This window comes from Gavia stellata, chromosome 13, assembly GCF_030936135.1.
Source record: "Gavia stellata isolate bGavSte3 chromosome 13, bGavSte3.hap2, whole genome shotgun sequence".
NCBI lineage: Eukaryota > Metazoa > Chordata > Aves > Gaviiformes > Gaviidae > Gavia > Gavia stellata.
This window is the reverse complement of record NC_082606.1, coordinates 20,772,328-20,793,868: the sequence shown is the minus strand read 5'-3', so window position 1 is coordinate 20,793,868 and position 21,541 is coordinate 20,772,328. Positions and strand designations below refer to the sequence as shown.

Below are 21,541 nucleotides of genomic sequence, written 5' to 3'. Positions count from 1 at the left end.
CTCTGGCGGGGGCCTGCCCGGGCGCGGGGCAGGAGAGGGCGCCCCCTGCCGGCCACCCCCACCCACGTGCACCCCCTCCCCGCGCAGCCCAGCCCTCCGCCCAGCGCGTTCAGTTCGCAGCCAATGGGAAAGCGCGGGGCGTGGCCCGGTGGGCGTCCGCGCCAATGAGCGCGCGGGGCCGCGGGGAGGGGCGTGGCCGGGCGCCCACCACGCCGGGGCTGTCGGCGGCGCTGATTACTTTTTCCGAGGGCGGGGAGGGCTCACTCCGGCCCGGGCTCCCGCCGCCGCCGCTGCCGCCTCCGCTCCGCGCTGGGCCCCGCCGCTGCCATAAAATGTTTGACGGCTGCCTCCTGCCTCTCGTGTTTCCCTGCCTGCTGCTTTGGGGACTGGACGCCGGCACAGGTAGCGAGCGCTTCCCTCCCCTGGCTCCCCGCGCCGGCATCCCCTTCCCCGGCGGCGCTGACAGCCCTCGCCGCGGGCAGCCCCGCGCCGCGGGTCCGGCGGGGCGGGCGGTGGGCGCCGGCCCCGGGCGGCAGCATGCAGGCGCAGACCGCAGGGCATGCACCGGATCCCCTGCGTGGCCGCGGTCCCAGTCTGCAGGATGAATTGCTCCAGGCTTTTGTATTTTCTTTTCCTGTCCTCTCGCTGCTGCTGCTGCTGCTGTAACGTTTCATGTGGAAAGCTGCTGACTGTCCTTGGCTGCGGCTTCGGCTTGCTCTGCTTTTCCCCTTCTCCCTGCAGATTTTTATTGGGGTTGGTGAAATGCGATGCTTGTGTCTGAGCTATATATTTTTTTTAATGATACAAGTAGCTTTAGCATTTGCTTTATTCCTCTCTTCCCTGCACATTTTTGTCTCTAATACATGTGCGTGTGTATATATAGAGAGAGAAATAAATCCCTTTCCTCCGCTGGCTCCATTGTCTCTGCAGCCTGTTCACAGTTTCCAGCGCCTGGGTATCTGCGCTGAAACCCGAGCGCAGGGCTGTCCTCGCCCCGGCAGGACGGGGCGTCCCCGCGGGGAGTGGGGGGGGCTGGCGGCGCGCGGAGCCCCCGGCCGCCCCGTCGGTCCGCGGCACCGGCCGGCGGCTGTGCGGGCGCCTGAGCCTCTCTCCTTCTCGCCTGCAGCTGGCGGAGCGGAGCTGGAAGTGGTGATCCCGGAGCGAGTGGCGCTGGAGAAGATCCACCTGCTGCCGCCCGCCGTGCGAGGGGATCGCGGCGGCCCCCGGCGCCGGCGGGCGCTGCCGCGGCAGCGGGCGGCGGCGGAGGCCCTGCTGCTCCGCCTGCCCGCCGCCGGCGCCGAGCTCTACCTGCACCTCCGCCGCGACCTGCGCTTCCTCGCCCGGGGCTTCGTGGTGGAGCAGCGGCGCGGGGAGGCGCGGCGGGCGCCCAGCCCCCGGCGGCCCCCGGAGGAGCGGCTCTGCTTCTACACGGGACACGTGCTGAACCGCAGCGACTCCTTCGCCTCCCTCAGCACCTGCGCCGGGCTGGTACTGCCACCCCGACCCGCCTCCCCTCAGCGCGGGCCGCCTCCCCGACCGCCCCCCCGGGCTGCGGCCAGCCCCTCCGCCGCCCCCGCCAGGCTTTTCCTGTCAGCCCCGGCCCCGGGAGCTGCCCGGCCCCCCGCCCCGCTCCCAGCCCGGCGGAGGCGGGAAGCGGCCGCTGGGCCGTGCCCGCGCCTCGCCTCACCTCAGCGCGGTGCGCCTCCTGCCCGCTCCTCCGCTCTCCTGCCAGTCCCCTCGCCTCCCCGGCCCTGGCGAGCGTCTCCGATGTCCCCCGTGAAGACTCTCCTGTCAGCCCCGGCTCCCTGCGCTGGGAGCCGCCCCCGCCGCCCTGCCCCGCGGAGGCGGGAAGTGGCCGTCGGGCCGTGCCCGCGCCTCGCCTCAGCGCGGTGCAGCCCCTGCCCGCTGCTCCGCGGTCCTCCCCGTCCCCTCGCCGCTGGGGCCCTGGCGAGCGTCACCGCTGTCCCCCGTGTGGGTTTCCCGCCCATCCCGCCTCTCCGCTGTGGGAGCTGCCCCAGCCTCAGCCATGACTGAGGGGCCGAGGGCCTCAGCGTGTCCGCTGCGGATGGGCAACAGGGCCCGAGGAGGCTGTAGAGGAGCGTCCTGGCTGACGGACCCTCCTCTTGTCACTATACCCGTGCCATTTGGCTGGTGGCTGCGTCCCGCTGTGGGGACTTGATCACCCGCCTGCCTGGCTGCCTCCTCCAGCAGCTGTGCGTGGCCTCAGCGGCGCAGCCTGGGACAGCGGGCTCCTCAGCTCTTCAACGGCCCCTTTCACCCAGCTCGTGCGATCGGTGTTGGGGTGCGAGGGCGCTTTGTGGGAGCTGTGGTGTAGGGACAGCTGGTACTCTGGCGCGGTCGGAGGAACCATCCCTCTCGGGGATGCTTTTCCCACCTCGGGTGTCAGGATTTCTCTGCCTGAGGTTGTAGCGTTCTCCACAGGCCTGGGATCTCCTCCGAGCATCCTGATAAGAAGAGGTGATCTTACGTGCGACAGCCTTTGCGTTTCTCAGTGGCAAAGACTTAGACGCTTAAGACGATGGCTAGTTTGTAATTATTGTTGATAACTTTAAAATACTTCAGAAAGTCACCGGGGAGTTAAGCACAGACTCCCAGTACGTTGTCCTGGGGTGTGTGCGCTTAACTTCTCGGTACAGACCCGTCGACGGAGATTTCGTCTTAAGCGTTGTAGTAAGAAGCACTTCATGCGCTTCGCACTTGGGGCTCGGGCCTTCGTTCCCAAACCATTTGAGGGCGCTGTGCCTCAGCTTTAAAAAACAAACAAACAAAAAACCAGTGGCTCTGAGGCACTCTGTGTACGAGTGGCACTGTAAATTGAGCTGTATACCACCGAGGACTTTCTCGGAGTTTAAAACCGATATCTTTAGTTCAAGCTTTAAATCACTAACAGCTCTACGCTTTTGTCACTAGGCACACTTTGTTAATCCTGTTCATGAAGTGCTGGGCTTCCAAAGCTACCTACTCCAGCAGAGCTGGAAAGCACAAACAGGCAGAGAAGGAACCTTTTTAAAAAGAGGAATGTAGTTGTAGGCACAATATTAATTGCCTGAGATCAGGGAATGGAGGAGGGGGAGTGAAAAAGATTGGCGATATTCCCAGTAGAAAAGCTGGAAAAGAAACAAGACTAGTTAGTCTTTGTTCATTACTCTGCAACTGTGAGCCGCAATATTGCGATATCTGTTTGTATTGTATGAATTCTAAATTGACATAACTGAGCTAGATGAACCTGGGATCAAAAAGTGATCGGCGTCAAAGCTGCTCGTTTGTGGCACCTCTTGGGGACCAAAGCCCACACTGCCACGCGTGTAAGAGGCAGCGTTGGTAAAGCTCTGCTTGCCTTTGCCTCTGGATCTGGTCCTGGGAGTGCTGAGAGTGGTGTGGGCAGATGCGTTGAGAGAGATGTGTTTCTGCATGTTGGGATACTCCTTTCCTGTTAGAGGAATCTGTTCGCTTACTCTTCATTCAGATAATCACCAGGAATGGGAAAAGGGGTCAAAGCAGACACATGCTACATATGAGTGAGGTAAGGTTTATAACACCCTTGTGAACTGAAAACTAGAGGACAGAAAACTGAAATGTCTTTAGGATGAACCTAAACTTAAGATGAACCTCATTAACTTTTGAAATGGTTTCATTAAATGGATCCTCATCACCACGTAGATAGACCTCCTTATTCTAGCTGAACGGGTCTTTTGGCTTCTTAAGTCTATTCTTAAACACAAACCACCAGAGTTTAGCCTGCTTTCAGCGTTTACGCAGTCTTTTGCAGTGGCCATGCTAAATCAGCATACCTGCAATGAAAGCTATGCAATTTAGTGGTAAGATGATTCCAGAGATCAGAGGAATTAAGAGTTTGCCTCAAATTATCTAGGAAGGCTTGAATCTGCTATGAGTGGAATTGAGGTCGAGTGACTTGAGAGTCCAATTTTTTGCCTCCTAGTCTGGCAATTTAAAATATCAGACCATCACTACAGCGGGTTTGGAATTTTCCAGTTGCTTTCTTAAGCCCTGTTTGCAGCAGAAAGAATAAGGCTTTGCCCTCATCAGCAGCACAGCTTCACAGGTGGGGATATGGACAAGGCCTGCACCCTGGGCTAGAAGAAGGACCTTGGTAGTGGAAACCTTGCAGCCTGTTTATCCTGGCACTTGTCTCCTGAGCAGGACTAGCACTGCAGTGGGAGATTTCCTGAAAACTCCAGTGTGGGAGTGCTCGTTGGACTCCAGCTGGATGATCGGGACATCTCATTCAGAAAAGCTGGTTGCTAAGAAGTAGAGTAGGTAATAATACTGTATCCTGATCTCCAGCCGGCTCAGACTTTGTTGTAATCGTATTCCTCAACCATAGCATAAATCACACAAAAAGTGATATAAAATGATCAGGGCAAGTTCTAATACAAACAAAATCCCTGGCACAGTGGCATGAAAACTGAGCTACAACCAGACTGAGCAATTGCTTCCTGGTAATGATATCAGATTCCCAGTGTGGCATTTAAAGGCTGTGTTTTGTTTGTTAAACTCTGCTTGCAGATGCTGCTGTTAACCAGTATGTGGTCTGTTGTAGTTTCCTGCTACATCTTGCAATTCCATCAAGAAGGGTGGCCACACTCTTGTAGCTACGTCAGACCATAGCACATTTAGGACTGATGTACCTAAAGTCTCATCTGCACAGTTAAAGTACCGCATGTGAGGATACTCCAACCCTCCTGTCCCTCTTGACAACCTGGGAATTGCAGCATAGATAAGAGGTACTATGTTCCTGAAAAGCGCTTCTGCCTTCAACTCGGCAGGACTGTATCCCGTCTGGGGAACGCAGTTGTGTAAACACTTGGATTCTGACCACACCGCAGGACTGAACTGTCCTTCCCTGGTGCTGGGGAGACACAGGCAGGAGCAAAGTTCTGCAACTCTTCTGACCAACACTAGAAGACAGTAAGCAGTACAGGAAATTGCCTCTCTTTTGGAAAGTTCCAGCTTTGTAAGGCCGCGGTGTGTGTTACCTTGAGTTGGGTTGTGTCGTGGACGAAGGTCTCTGCTTCTGAGATCAGTTCCTAGATGACATATGTTCTCTCCAGCAAGCAAATTCCAGTTTTCCTGGTACGTCTCAGAACTACTCATTCATTGCTTCCAGGTGCAACTTCACGGTTACATTTTGACTGTTGCTCTCTGTGTGCTGCCCTTATCCTCTCTAGCAAAGTTTGGCAGAGCACTGTTACCTTCTGTAGAACTTTTTCGAGTGAAGCCTGAAGAACACAATAGAGGAGGCCCTTTCAGCACCACATATTTGTGCTGTGACTGCAACAATGCTTTCTCTGAGCCCTAGCAGGGCTTATCAGTCCTGTGGACCCAAGATAAGGGAGAAAGGCAGGGTCCTGTAACCTATGGGGAGCCTTCTTCCCCGGTTGCACATTGCAGAATGCTGCCTCAAGCTATCTGCAAAATGTGGCATTCCCGAAGACTTCATTTGATGTATTAATTTTTTTTCATACTAGAGTCATTTTCACATGCTGAAGTGCTGGACTGCTATGCAGTCTGTTGGACTGCAATGTCAGGACCTTACAACTGGTGTAGGCTTTTCAAATTTCTCGTACCTAAAGTTTTGAAACAGTTACGGTTTTAAGAGGGACACGGGTTCATTTTAAAATGACCATTAGGTTTTGACTTAGAAATGAACTTGAAAACTCTTGTCTGTTCAGAAACCTTATCTGAAAGCTGAAAATCACTGGGATGCATTTAGAGGCAGAGGTTTAACTCCAATTAACTTCTCTTTGTCATTTTGAAATCTGGAATCTCTGACTTTGGGTTCAGGACTGTTCTTTGGCCTGCCTCTAGCTAAAGTGGATTGTCCTTTTCAAGTGAGATAAGAGAAGAGGTCGTGGCTCCTTCCTGTTCAGGCTTGTTCATTTAACTTTTTCACACCACATTTTCATCTCCTTTGAATTCAGTGAGACTCCTTGTGCAGACTGGATCAGTGGAAGTGGATGATGTGCTAATGCAGGGGCTCATGGAATGAGAACAGAGATGTTTTCGTTATAGGACGGAATAGAGTAATTGAAGCTACACTTTAAGAAATACATGCTGGAAGTTGGGAAACCTTAAAGATTTTGCAGTATTTTCTCATACAATAAACACAGAGAAGAAAAGGGCTTCTTTTCTTCCAAGCTTCATGTACATTTACCTTTGTTAAACCTCATGCAACTCCTGGTGGACAGATCTTCCAGCCTGTTAAAATATTTCTGGATGGTGGCTCCTCATTCTGGTGCGTCCCCTGTACTTTCCAGTTTGGTACCATCCACAAATTTTGTGAGGGTATAGATGTAAACAAGGTTTGGCAAGTATGGGCAAGGAGGGAAGATAGAGCATCCTTCTGGACTTTGTTTCAGCCAGGTGTTTCCTTTTTTCAGGCAGGTTAGGCAGAGATGCTATAAATTTGGTGGCGGTGATAAGGGAAAATGGTGATTATTATAAAGTCATGAGTGCATTTGGGTACTAAACAAGGTTAAATGCCAGAAATGTATTTTCCAGTTAGCTGGAGTACCTGGGAAATTCTGCCCCTGCTATTGCCCATATCACTGTTCACCCATGACGTTGTGGGACCAGATACAAACACTGTTTGGATGCGTAGCTGCTTCTAGGGTCTCTGAACTCCCAGTGATATCCAGGTGGGTGTAAGTGCCTGTGCAGGAACTGGATGTCTCAGTGTGGTTTTGGATCCAATATGGAAGGCCAGTCAGGGCGAAGAGAACTGAGTAGGTTGGACTGCAGGCTCCAGGGAGCAAGCAATAACTCAAAGGACTCCTAGTGAATTGGTAAATTTGCTCTGTCCTTGGGAAAAAGAGGAAGAAGAATACAGAAGAGGCCACAGTTTGTTGGTTTGAAGCCTGACTCTGGTTATAAAGGGGAGAGAGAGCGAGAAAGATAGGCACTTCCGAAGAGCACTTCCCTTGACGGTTCGTCCTGTTTCTTAGGTACTTTAGATTGGTGACTTGTCCCTTTGGAGGTGTTTGCCTTTCTTCATTGACTGTAGAGGGAGGTGATGCCTGGTTGAGAGCAGATGTCTGAAGCTCTGTGAGCTTAATCCCTGTCCAGTGGTAGTGAGTGTTTTCTGTGTGCAACAGGGCAGTGCTGCCCTTTAGGTGACTGCAAAAGCCTCTGCTGTTATGGGAAGCAGGGCAGTGCAGGCATGCTAGGATAATGAAACGATACGATTTCCCCTGAGGAAACCTTCAGCTCTGCTGAATTCTCTTGTCTGGGAGAGGAGCTGTCTGGCATTCATCCACAGCTGGTCCATGAGCTGTAAAGTTAAACCTCTTAAAATTATCGTGCTGGGTTTCTTTGTGCTGGGATTTTCCTTCCCCTTCCACAATGGACAAAAGGGAGAGCATGTTGTGGTTTCCTTGTTCAGCAGGCTCAGAGGCTGGGGCAGGCTGGAACAGAGGTGCAGTTAGGTACTCTTGGGTATGATCTGCTCTCATAACTGAGTGTAAACCTGAAATGACACTGGAGCAAGACCTCATTTCAAGCTCTTGTTTTAAATTTGCTTGCATTGCACGTGTAAATAATAACTAACTTCAGGCTGAAGCGTGGCTAATAAGGACAGGACTAAAAGCCATGTGAAGTTTATTAAACTGCATTTGTATTGGTTTTTTGTTCTTCACTTTAAATATTAACTTCCTTTTAACTTTGAGGAAATGGTTAAACTAAGATTTACAGTGTAACAGTTGAGAAATTGAGAAGGGGTTGGAATTTGTCATGTTTAAAACTGTTCTCTTTTCAGTGTGTTCATGTGTGTGTAACTAATGAACACTTAGGAGCAAAAGAAAAATCTGTTAAAGATTCAGCATTTCACAGATCTCGTTCAAAGATGTTGTGAAAATAGAAAGGGCTGGAAAAACAGTGTAACTGTTGGAGAGTATTAACGTGTGGGAAGGTCCAGAACCACGTGCAGAGAACATTGAAGATTTGGATTCCTGTCCCGAGTTAGCCCTCGAGCAGTTGTAGCTCCACCAGTACTACCAGGGGACAGAGACAGAACAGGGAAGCCAGCGAAGCAGGACGATGTGATTACGAATGCTATTTGAGTGCCAGCACTAACAGTCCCATTGTTACCGTTGTAATTTCAGTGATACGGTGTGAGGACCTTCCTCCTTTCCCTGCTGTCATTTAGCCTGAGAAAAGCTCCAATGGCAAGGAGGATAATAGAAGAAGAGTGAACTACTGGTGGTAAAAGAGCAGATTAGAGAGCGAGCAGATTGCTCGAGTGACCAATGTATATATAAAACTCTGGATAAGAGCATGTAGGAATATTTTGGTGGTTTGGAGAAAGGGCCATTTTTGCTAGTAAGCAATGTTGAGCTGACTTTTAAGTTAAGGATATGAAATATCCTTAATATGAAAGATATAGCCACTGTTAAGCACAGTGGTGAGTGGGGCTGTAGTGGGAAGTGTGGATTATTGTTTATTTTAATCAACTTGTCAGTTTGGTTGCCTGCCTTTTGAGGCTGAAATCATTCCAGCCTTTCCTGTTAGCTGAGCTGCATGATTCTGTCAGCGATATGGTCCTGTCATACTAACTGTAAAATCCAGGTTAGATTAATAATGCAGATGATGATGAACTTCGACGCCCGTGTGAATTTTGGGGCTCCTGATGACTCCTGTGTCTCAGGTGCTCTGGGATGGTGGGCCTGGGCAACAGCTGCTTTTCCCGGACGCTAAGCAATCCTGGGGTCTGGCACAGTGGCAGGTCCTGGTCGTACGGGCTCTCACAGAAAAAGAAGGATGAGAGGGAGTATCCCAGCTTTTGATATGCATCTCCCCAGGCAAATGTGAATTGGCAGATCCAAAGCATTTTATTTAATTGGAATGATTTCCAGAGATGTGGGGAAAATAGCTCTGACAGTTACGTGGTCTTCTGTTTTACTTCTTTATCTTCAAAAATCCAGCTTTCTGCAGTCCCTGAACATCACACAGACTAGAGAAGAAAAGCCCAGAGTATTTGTCTAGTGCTGATGTCTGATATCTCACGCTGAGATTAGCACAGTATAGTATCTGGTAGTTGGAGGATTTGAGGGAGGCAACATGAGGAATGCATTTCTTACAGAAAAAGCAAAATAATGACCAGAGTATTCAAGTTACGAGGTCCAAAAGATCTCATCTGGGCCAACAGGTTTGAGGACTCTTTAGACCCCAACTGGCAAATTTGGGGAAAATTTTAACTCCCTAGGAGTTCTTTATAGGCCCGATCCTGCAAATCCTTCCTGCTTGAAACTCTATGTGGCTTGTTAGATTAAACCTGAGATTGCTTCTTAACCTAGTCCAGGGTGAAGACGCATGGCTCTTTCTCCATAGGTTTCACAATTCCAAAGCAAATGTGAAACATAAGTCCTTTCCAATGGTTTAAATTATTTTCACACTTGATGCCAGAAAGTTAGGATAATGTCGGGTGGTGATGAAACTGACTTCTTCTTACATATTTTTGGCACCAATAAAAATGGTTGGCAGTGTTTCAGGAGCTCTGGTGTGGCTTTTAGTACCATGGCACCAGATTTACAACCCTTCTTCTAAATAATTAAAAGCTATATTAAAAAAGGGGGCTGGGGCTACCTCCCAGCTGGAAGATTGGAACAAGGAGGGGAAGTAGTGGAGAGCATCGTAAAGGAGGCTGGAAGAATAAGTCACTAGAGCTTTTGCTGTCTCTGAAACAATTCTGACAAAGCCCAACTTTTAATTTAAATGAAGAGGCAGCCCTTTTGGAAACTCCAGGGCAGAGTGGGTTTTCTAAACGGGTATGCATTCTGTAAGGCCAAGAAATAATGTCAATTTTTCTTCGTAAATGGGAGCCCTTCTGGGATGTGTCAAGGCATTTTTATACTTAATCAGTGACTTTGCCCCAAGGCCAAGGTCTCTTTTGAAAGACCTCAAAAGAGGTGTCTCTTGTCTCTTTTGAGACAGGGGACTAATTGATACTGCTGTGCTTTGCAGCCATGGCAAATAGGCGCACTGATTTTTTTATTTTTTTTTTTTTCCCCCAAGTGCACTTTTGAGATTAGTTACCCTTTCTGAGAGATCCTGGTTTCCCCTGAATGCTGTTCAGATAGTACGGCTGTCAAAAGAGGAGAGCTCTCATTTCTGTTAGCAGAAATTCCTCTTGCTGGAAATACTAGGCCAAAGGGATTTCCTGGGTGTACGTGAGGACTGAATTTGGCAGGGAGGTGTGGAAATGTACAATATACAGTATGTATGTAATGTATATTATAAATCATATTAGTACAGTCAGCTGTTGAATATATAGTATTTGCATGTACGTGCAGAGCATTTATTTGGATGGTTGCCTGCCTGGCACAGAACGCAGTGGGGGGGCAAAAAATAGTCTGGTCTCTTTTCATATGTATAGCATGGGTGTTATGGGTACACAGCCTAGCATAACCCCTTTGTAAGCTCCTTTACGTATAAGGTGTACTATAGGCACAATCTGATGCCTCCTGGCAGGCCAGATAAGGCCTCCTGTTGCTAGCAGGAGAAGATGGATCAGACCTAGAGAGTTCTCTCAAGGGGGTGTATGGCAAAGAGCTGTATTTCGAGATTTTAATTTTAATTGCAGTACAAATAATCATTGGATTAGTACAATGAAAAGTAAACCCTCATTGTACGTATTCAGTTTCTCCAATGTGTTGTAACCTCAGACTTGATTACTAAACCTGGAAGCTGTGTTAAGTTTTAAGGTGATATTTTTGCTTTCACTCTCTTCCTCACATAGAATCATGGAATGGTTTGGGTTGGAAGAGGCCTTAAAGATCATCTAGTTCCAACCCCCCTGCCATGGGCAGGGACACCTTCTATTAGACCAGGTTGCTCAAAGCCCCGTCCAGCCTGGCCTTGAACACTTCTGTAAAAGGAGTGGAAAAGGTGTAAAAGAACCTTAAAAACTCCAGGTTGCAAGCCGAGGAGGGCTCTCCTGCAGCAGAAGCTGCCTTCCAAAAGATGTTCTTGCCAGCCCTGGTGTAAGGTCTGGGCTTGGTGCAAGAAAGGCAGGGGTTCAGTGCTCTGACCTGTAGCCTATGGAGTCTACTGTTATTTAGACAGGGTCTTTGCCTTCCTTGTGTTACTTATTCCAGGGGTGGTGGAAAATCTCATAACTGGGAAGGTACAACAGTGCATTCCCGGCTTGACTGCTGAAACCCAACCTATGACTTGCAGGGAGAGCAGTGCTTGCTGTGTGGCCCCTACTATAGTCACAAAGAGGTATTTGGTCCCCATACAAAAAAATGTGGGTGGCTCTGCAAGTCACACTTACGACATCACTTCAATTCACTTGATGTTGTCTGCAAGAGTGATATACATAGGCAGTCTCCTGTTTGTAGGCAATCTCACCTCTTTGCTCTACTGAGATAGTAAATGCCATTTAATAACAATGCAATTCTAGCCGGCAGCTAGAAATGTGATTATGAAAAGTTTCTGTTAATAGGGTTTATTTGTCCTCATGTGAGCTGGGCATCTCGTAAGACATACGTATTTGTGCTTCCAGCTAGAGTGGTGCTCTAGCTTGAGGGAGAGGAAGAAGGGAAAGGAAAGGTGTTGACAAGAACCCCCACCTTTTCTTTGTACATGTACAGTGCACAAGGTTTCTAAATAGTGCTCAGTGATATAAAAAATAAATATGAGAAGCAGATTAAGTTCTTTAGTCTGTATTATGCAGACTGAACACGATCATAATCACTTTTCATTTCCTCACACTGTAAATAATGATTGCAGTGAAATGGTCTAGGCTCAGACTGGGTTGATAGACAAGATTGGGATACCAAACTGCCTGATGGGATTTTTTTGTTCTCTTTTGTGGACAGGTTGGCTATATCCAAATTGGATCAGAGCACATGCTAATACAACCAGTGAATACATCAGAGACCTCATTTAGTGGAAAAGAACACTTCATCAGGCGTAGACGATCCACAAAATCAAGCCATCCCGTGAAGTCACACATGCCTGATGAGCACTGCAAGGTTGTAGCAGGTGAGCTTGAAGTGGCTCAAGAGAACAGCCATGAGTATGCAATTATATCTTTAACTGTTGTTCTGCCAGATATGTCTGTATTTTGTAATTCAAATGTTCGGGCAGCTGGAGCTAGTGAGAAATGGCATGCGTTAATGAATCCTTCTGCTACTTCAGGTGGAAGGAGCCACATCGCAAATGTAAAAAATGTTAGAACATATGCTGTTACATTCAGTTTGTGAAAAGATAAACTTTATGATGGGTCAGAGTAAACTTCTGCTTTAACCATGCAATGTGACCACTGCTCAGGAAGGTATTCACAATGTTCTTAGCAAAGGCCCAAATTTTGAAACTGAAGTCAGTGGTGAGGGGTGTTCTTTTGTCTCGCCTTTCCACTAGAGGTGTGCCAGGTAGGCATGGATAGGATGGTGATCCTTGCATTTCAGAATGTGGAAAGAGTCACTTCAGATACTTTCATGTAATTTAATCAGAAGTATCGTCTGTGGAGTCCAGCTCCAGGGATCCAGCTCATAACAGGATGAAAAGATATCTGGAGAGGGGAAGAGATGCATAGCTTCTTTTGTGAAACAATCTACTTTCTTTTCCAGCTTCTCGCATGTCATCATTTTTACTTCTGTCTAGCGGAGCATACCATCCATAATAGCGTGTACCAGGGTACGTGGTCAACTGGGCAGACTTTATATTATCATTTTTTTACTATTGCTTTTGTATAGGCTTATGTGCATTTGAAACTGCCAGATGTAGTTGAGCAAGGTAATTTTTTTAACTAGAAACTTGATTTTGCTTTTTCTTTCTGGTGTTTGACTCATCAAACTTAAGCTCTAGCTCTCATGCTATAGGACTTTTTGTTTCTTTGAGTGGCAACTTTTAAATTGTTTGCTTTAAGGTTTTGTGAGATAAATTAAACTTTTTTCCTCTTGCCTTGTGTTAGAGGGAATGAGCTCATAGAGATAGCAAAGAAACTTTTAAGGTCTTTAGCTGTTCTTGGAGATCTGTGAACCCAGGTTTGATGTCTGAGAGTCCAAAATGTGATAGCAACTCATATAGATATCCCTAGGCTAACTTTAATCTAGTTAAATTGGATATTGAAGGAGCTACAGCTGTGACAGCAGGGAACCTGTGTGAGTTAAGTGGTGGAGTGCTTGAGCAGTTTTTGTCTGCCGTCCTGTTACCCTGGCTGTGGATACAGTAGCAGCTGAAATGCAGATGTGCCTCGTGTGTGAAGCTGTTCTGGACCAAACAACAACCTCTCAGGCAATTTCTAGTGCTTTTCTGCTTAAATAGTTCAGCAATATGACATATATTGTTTCAGTGGGGTTTCTGTAGTATAACAAGAGTTGAGAGGTGAACCAGCTTCCTGAGAAATGGCAATGATTTAGATTTTAATTGCGTGTCTGGCAGTTAATAGTAGACATTCTCTAATGCTCTGGGTTCAGTTTCCAGTGTCATGCCGACACACCTTGCCAGTGTTAGGATCCTGGGCTTAAATTCTGTGGGTCTCCATGTGTATGTGAGGTGTTGGTGGCATGTTCCAAATTATCAGTCTTCAGTTGTTACCCAGCGTGACAATGTTAAAGTTGTTTTTTAAATAAAAAAAAAAGCAATGATTGCAAATCTTATTTTAAGCCCTAAAGTCCCCATTGGTATAGGAGACTAATAGTAAAGAGATCCAGTTCTTTGGTGTCAGTCCTCCTGTCAATATTTTTCTCCTGTCTTTCACCTTCCTCCAGTCAAGGCACCACAGAAGGTCAGTAGCTTTACTACATTTTTGCACTTAAAGAGTGTGTGCCTGTGAGCTGCTGCAAACCTTGCTGGTGTTCTAATGCTTAGCAGGTGAAACCCTGAAAAGATGCAGTTGTCTTGCACCCTTTTCATTTGGGTGGGTTTTTTTGTTTGGTGTTAATAATAAAACAGCTGTTGATACTATTATTTCCTATCATTTTTCCAGAGAAAATGGCTAACTCTATTCACTGATTGTATACTGTCTTCTCCCATTTTTAAAGCCAAACAGTCAGATTGTCAGCTAGTATAAACTGGTCTACTTTTTGGCTTCTTTGGAGCAACTGAATTTTATCCTTTTTGGAAATCCATTGGGGTGGGTTACATAGAGGGTATTTTTTATGAACTCTGCGAAATCTCTTCTTTAGGTTTCACTGAGCCTGTATATTCTGTTCCTTTTATTCCTCTCCTGCACCGTTCCCCCACCAATATTCCAGCTTCTGCCTTCTACTGGATGGACTGCGTAGTAAATGGAGGCAGCGGGTCAAGGCATCTATGCTGTCTTCTACTGGGCGGCCAAAGGAACGAAATGGGAAGCAGGACTGCAGGTTTAATGGGTACAAGAGTAAGACCCACTAGTATGGGAACAATTGACTGGTCAGGAACAAGTGCTGTTGTTGAACATAAAGGGACACGGCAGCAGCAGGAGGCACAAAAGGCTTCCTCATTGGGAACAGCAGTGGAAGCAGAGGTCTGAAGGAACTGACTGGAATAGGCAGCTATGAACTTAGTTTGCCTGTATCTCTCAGTCTTTGTCTCTCTGTTTTTGTATTTAACCAAGCCTGTGTGCCAGCAGAGATGACCTTTGCTTGCTCGTAAGGTGTCTCCTAGCTGGCACTGCTTGTTGGTAAATCCTGTAGCCAGGAACTTTATTTTCTCTTGTGTGGAATTGAACTCTTAGTAGTTCAGCAGGTTTATCATTCTCATGGGTTCAGACTAAGCCAATCTTCTTTTTGATTCTCTGAGTATGAAATCTTGGTTCTGGTTAGAGTTACAGATCCCCTATGTCTCTTTTTAGAGGAAACATCAGAATTCAGCACTACTCTGATTTCCTAGCCAAGTACTGTAGGTGCTGCAGCACTGTGTTCATAGAAAATGCATTACAAAATTATTACATTGTAAAATAAGCCATTAGTTAAAAGCTGAACTGAACCAAAATCAGTCCAGGAAATCTGCCTCACCCTTTTGCTGCTGAGCCTTTTGACCTGTCTAGGGGCAGGGTGCAGCCTGTCCTTGGCAGAACTGAAATTCCCTCTCTGAGAAGAGGGACTAAAGGAAAGGAAATTGGGGAGACACTGGGTAATTACATGGGATCACAAGAGGAAAGAGGAGGTGAGTGAGTACCAAGGTATTAGAACTGTAAAATTAAGACACTAAAAGGACACACTGAAAAAAGTGTTCCCAGTAGCACCTACTGCTTCCTGAAGGCTTCTGGGGACTCACTACATGCTGCTCTTCTTTGCTTTGTCCAAAGGGAATGTGATTAGACCCCGCAGTTGTCGGGATCCTCTCTGCAAGCTTTGTCCTCCTCAGGTTGGCCCAGAGGTAATTGACAGGCAGGTCCCGACCTTGGGGGACCTCATGGCATGGGCTAGGTGCACCCTTGGTCTGACATGATGCAATTACACTTAACTCTGTGTGTCAGCAAAATTAATGACATATCCATTAGATTCCTAATCCATGGACAGCCTGAGGAACAAGAATTCCCTACTGCAAGCAAAGTTGCTGAAATTTTTCATATTTCTTGGGCTAAGAGCACACGTGCACACACATGCACATACGTGCCCGTGCTACTATCACAGCTCAGCTCATGCAAAGGTGGTGGCCAGGCCACAGAGGCTGAGTGTGTATCTGAGTTCTGAGGCAGAGGGAGATTGATAGTCTGATATAAAATTTATTTAAGGCTATGGATCTTTTTCTGTGACTAGATTTTTTTCCTACCTGATGCTAATTGAGGGGCTAAGCTAGTACTGGATTTGGGGAAAGCCTGGGCTTCTCTGACTCTTATGTGAGAGCAGGATAGCTTTAGTCCCTCCCCCAGCGGGTAGGTGAGGAAAATGTGGGACTGCGTGATGCCCTGCCCTGCCCTGGAATCACACAGGAGTCTGCAAAACAGCTGGGAAGAGAATTTGTATCCCTTGGGTGCTGGTCCTTTGTGTTGACCACAGGCTGGCTATGCTAAAAAGGGAGCAAAGCACCCGACTGCTGCACAGTGCGGCGTGCTGCTTGCTCGTGCAAACAGCCACCGCTTCAAGTAGCCATGTCATAAAATAATGAAATTGCTCATGGGCTTTGCCACTTAAAGGCAGAGTCCTGAATGTTTTTCATTGTTGTGGGAAAGAAATGTAAGTCATGGCTGTTAATAGGCTTAGCACGTTAACGACCTAATTGACTCCTGTCTGGTTTGGATTAACTTTTGTGCACAAGGAGTTTAGAAACAAAAAATAATCCTCTCTGACACACAAAAGGTCCATTCCTAATGAAATTGTGTGGAAATGATGATCTAGGGGCATGCTTCCAGGGTTTATCCTGGGAAAAGGTCTCTTTGCTATGGTACTCACCAATGCTGGCAGAGTGAAGGAGTGGTCAGATTTATACAAGAGGTTGTTTTTCACTGGCTTGTAATTTGGCTCACCCAGGCTACAACTTGGCAGGAAAGAATGGAGGTTGTGAATACGTGGGAAATATTTGCATGCTGGACATTTTAGGTACACGTCCTATATTGTGGAACAACATAGACAGAAAAATACGTGTCTGTGTAAATACAATATAAAATTAGTATTTTTCAAAGCCACAGAATTGCCATGCTTGGGCATTTTCCAGTCCTTTGCTGCTGTTCTTGTATTTTCTGAATAGACAAGAATCACCTCTAAAGATACTTTCTTCTTAAAATTTTGTAATTCAGCGGTACCTGGCATCATCTGGGGTTATTTGGGATTCAAATAAAATACAAAGCATCAGATGCTGAATTTTTAATGTTAGTTATTGATCGTGTCATAAGAATTTAAACAGGGCTAAATTGCTCAATGGCAAATTTCTATTCACAGCAATAGTCCTGTAATATATATGAACTTAATTGATTGTAAAGAAAGATGCATGGTGATGTAATGACTTGTGTGAGTATTTGTAGGGGGACGAGGAAAGCATTTTAAGAAAGCAAAATGAACTTAATCAGGGAATGCCATGTGTCAGTACTACTGAGGGGATAGAGAGCACAGCTTTCCAAGAGCATTCCTCTTGTGTTCCACCCAGAAGTGGGGTACTTTCCTTGCAGACCCCAGCCATGGAAGAGGGAAACTGAGCTGAACAGTTCCGTGGGGCTAGGTAATGCTAGCAGTCTGGTTTGATAAGTGGTTGTTAAAACCTCTAAAACAACTCCTTTAGTCTAAGTGGCGTAACATGTCCTACAATACTCAAAATTATTTTTAGAGCTGCATGAGAACTTTGTGGGAGCCAAATTTCTCCTGGAATAATCTGTATAAGAGGATTAATCTGGCTGTAGTCAGGAATGGGAAAGTACTTAGGGTCTTGCATGACTGGATCTTTGAGATTTCAATCTGAAAGTGCCTACTAATGGGTTAAAAAAAAATCCCAGGTCTGTGGATTCAGGGCTGATGTTTTAATTCCTTTGTTTAAATTCTGAAGTGCTCCAGCAGCAAAGCACAGATCCCATCACCATGGGCCAGGTGCTATTGTTAGTCATATGATACGTGTATACATATTATTTTTATCACCTGTCATCCAGCAAGAGAAAGGGTTCAAGTCACAATGCACATTTCTGCCCAGGCATGAACATGAGCCCCTGTGAGGCAAACAGAAAACCTTTTAAAAGGTTTCCAGGTGCATATGCTGTGAGGGGGAAAGAAGAAAAGGTTAGGTTTCAGTTGCTCTGAAGCATGGCGTCATTAGGAACATGGGAAATAGCTTCACACCAGTGATGTGAAACACTTCTTTGGTCCTCATCTCTGGACACTGGGCTGCATCTGGGGTACAAACCTGCTATTGCACACTGTTCTGATTTTAAAGAACAAGTTTGACTTGCTTGTCAAAGGTCCTGGACTAGTCTTTCTGAAGAGAGAATGGAGTCATAGGGAGTTTTATTTCTAGATTTTAATAAATAAAAGCAAGAATTTCTCTATAGATGAGCCAGCTGGCAAAAGAAAGAGGACTCTCTTAATGCATCATACATGATTTTTGCAGTGCCCTCAGGTTTGGCCTAGACCTCCATCAATAGACTTCTCAATTTATTTGTGGGGACAAGATGTAGCTGCAGGGCTAATCTGTGTTTCGGCAATATCTGTGATTCCCACCAATCTCTGACCCCACAGGAATTGCTCATGGCAGAGAGGCAGTGGGCAGACCAGAGAGGACTATGGGGCAGCTGTATCTCCTTTATTAACCCCCTGTAGCTAAGAATGGGGGTAGAAGACGCCTGAGATAGGGCTTCTTTCATTGCCTTGTCTCTCTGTGACCTTGTAATATATACAATAATGTTGTTTCCGCGTGGCAATATCCACCACACCCTCAGTTGCAGTGAATGGATCTAGTTAGGTTAACTATCATGGAACAACAGTAGTTTAATGAATGTGCTGAGATCTGGACATGTATTTTGCATGTTTCAAATGCCATCAAAGTCTATGGATGGGAAAAATTTTTCAGTTTCTCTTGGTAACAGAAAATATCAGTGTTAAAGACAGAATCAAACCATGTTATGAAAGCATAGGAATCTCCTCTAACCATGTCATAAAACTTTCTGTTTCTTTGGGAAAAGTAAGTTCTGTTATAACTTTTCCAAATGTCTCCAGTGACCTGTTAAAGTCTCCTTACATAGAAGGGGTTTGATATAAAATACAGTCGAGGAGCATGAGAGAGAGCAGCTTGTCTTTGGAGGGAAGGTTGTTATTTCATGTTTATGATATAGACCTCATAAATTACTCTTAAATGTGGGTTTGCTTTAAACCCTTTTGTCAGTTTAAATGAACCAGTTTTCATGTAATGCTAATGTGCTGCATGGAGAGCAGCATGTAGTAAAAAACCCAGGAAGATCAACATTTTAATTTGCAAAATAACAATGCGTTGCTTCTCTGTATAGTTACTTCTCAACCTGTTTTAACAATTGATCAAAGCTGGTAATAATTTAAATAAGTGCTAGTATGCAGGTATCAAATGTAGGGAACGCTTTCCCTGAACAGGTATAAATCCTAAACACATGTTACTGCTACGTTGCATTTCCCCATCTTTAATCATTGTCTCTTAGCTATGTTTTCTCTGCAGGTTTCACTTGGCCTGAAATAGCAGTTGTTGTGGCCAAAAAAAGTGCACTAAAAATAGAGAGATGTAATGCAACCTGTATTAGTCCATATTAGGAAGCATCTGTTGAAGAATTAAAGCGAGGATTTCAACAATGGGCTATGCAGAAGATGTAATGTGATTAAGTGTTTGCAAGCATAGAAGTATTCCCTGTATCAGAAACTCAGCACTTTACCCGTGGGAGTGTGTCTCACTTGTGTGGATAAATCCCTTGGCTTTTCCAGGTCCCTGGTCTTCCAAACAGGGAGTCTGGATTTTCCCTGTAAGTGTGTGATTGTTTCCTTATGGCTGATAAACACCAGCCTTTTGGAGCAGTCTACCATTCAGAAGTGTCCTTTTCCATCACATGTGGCAAGTGAAGTTTTATTGCCGGTCTGTTCTGGATGAAGCCCTCAGCATGAGGGCAGCATGGATAACGTGGAGCAGGAGGGACTCCAGTTTCTTCTTCCTCTACTGTCAAGGTGCAAAAGAGACCAAAAAAGAAGACATGCAAATATGCGTCGTGTATGGATTTCTTCCCCTTCCAGAGCAGCTGCACGCAGTAGAGTTGTGCTGCTTCTTCAGTCGGTTCCTAATAAAACTTAGTGCTAGTTTCCATTGGAACCTAATGAAATCTAAACTGGCAGGTGGTAATGAGTTAGGTTGTCTAGTGTATACCATCCTTGTCTCGGGATGTTCACGGGTATTCCAGTAGTCATTCTGGCTAGAAAGGCAGACAGGTGGCTCCAAGGAGACTAAGGTACATTGCTTACCTTTTAGCTGTCTTTTGTTTTTTTCCAGATTATCATAAATCATAGCTCAGGGTTAGAGCCAAGAGTTGGGAATCGGGACTCTGTTGGCCTCAATTCCTAATGTTGTTTGACCTTCAACCTTCAGCAGATTCCTTGGGATCTTACCTATAAAAGTTACCAAGTGTTGGGCATCTACATGTTTGTGTGGCCAAGATGGGAACACTTTGGGAGCAGGTTTTGCCTCTGTTCAAAAGCTCTAAGCTTCCTAAGTCAGATGTCCCAAACTGTGAACCCAAGATTGAAGGCACAGAAAATTGGAGGTCATTTAGACTATAACCTCTAACTCTCAAGCAGTTTCTTTATTTGCAAATTAGGGCTACTAACTCTGAGCTGGCAATGGTACCGCGAGCCTTTGGATCTGAAAGTTGCTCTATAAACTGACAGTTTCTTTCTCAGCTGATCTGTTTCTTGGGTAGTTTAACATATCTGTATACATTAGGGATTAGAAATAACTATTACACTGCTTTTTACTTCACTTTGACCTGCTGAGCAAACACCATTATGGGAGATGAACCTGTATTCTTTACTGGGTTTTGCAAATCACCAGAAGTAAATTACTTGGCTTTCAAAGAGGTCTGTGCCACCTCTCTCAAGGTATCGGTGTAATGGTGAGGCCAGACTGTAGGTGGGGAGCCTCTGGTTTGGTGAGTCCCTGAGCAATTCCAACCTCAGCAGAAGTGATTGGAGTTCAGCTGCCAAAGTCCAGGATGGGTTGGTAAGGCTGGCAGTTGTAAAAACATTCTTTGGAAACTAAGCACATTCGCTAAAGACTCATTAAAATAAAATAAACCTGGAGGCCAATGATGCCATTTTTCACAGTATAACTGCAGCCAGGCGTTTTGTAGTCTCTGAAGCCCTGAAGTGGATTAGGACTGTGCTTTGTGATTGGTCTCAGATCTGCTGAGTTTAAGTGATCAAAACTGAGTACTCTGAGTTTGTAGTCTTATGTACATCACTCTTTATCACTAGGGCCTAATTGTATTTGTGTTACGGGAGCTTCCCCCATGGCCCCAAGCAAGTTGGGACCTTTGTGTGTCTGTCACAAAAAAAGGAAATCAACTCAGCTTCAGAGAGTCTACAACTAGTAACGGAGCAAATTAAATATAGGATGAGAAACTGAGGCACAGGGGCTAAGAGGGAGTGGCAGAGCCAGTATTTCCATTCCCACTTTAATAGTCTTACCATTAAGCCATGCTCACTGTGCCTGCTTTCTGTACCATTAAATTGTCTTAGCTGACGGTCTTACATGAGTGAGTCCTTGTTTCTAGCTGGATGGAAAGCCTATAATGAACGTGTCCTTTTAAAAGGACATGAGTGCACACAGTTCAGGAAGCGGCAATCTTTGAAATCCTGCTGACAAATTGAACCAGTGAGCAGCTAGAGATCATAGTGCTCAGCCTGTGCTGTCTTACAGGCCTGCCATTAAAGACAAAGTCCTGATGCGTTATGTTGATGACTGAGTATGTTTTGCAGAAGGATAAGGTTTTAACTGATGTTTCCAAGCCACAGACTAACTTGGATAACAATCCTTGCAATAAAATCTCCATGGTGTTTTGAGATGCAGCACAGAGTTCATGACTTCTGTCTCAAGTTCTTGTTTGCTGCTGTGCCAGACAAATAGTCATGAACTTGTGATT

The 21,541-nt window shown here is 46.1% G+C and overlaps 1 protein-coding gene across 1 annotated transcript in view; it reads left to right on the top strand.

Moving 5' to 3' along the window:
* Window positions 1-332: 332 nt before the first annotated feature.
* ADAMTS17 (ADAM metallopeptidase with thrombospondin type 1 motif 17) overlaps window positions 333-21,541 on the top strand; it is a 192,554-nt gene continuing 171,345 nt past the window's right edge. The window contains exons 1-3 of the mRNA XM_059824030.1: window positions 333-402; window positions 1,127-1,488; window positions 11,859-12,024. Of these exons, the coding sequence (XP_059680013.1) occupies window positions 333-402; window positions 1,127-1,488; window positions 11,859-12,024 (598 nt within the window). The remainder of the gene's footprint in view (window positions 403-1,126; window positions 1,489-11,858; window positions 12,025-21,541) is intronic.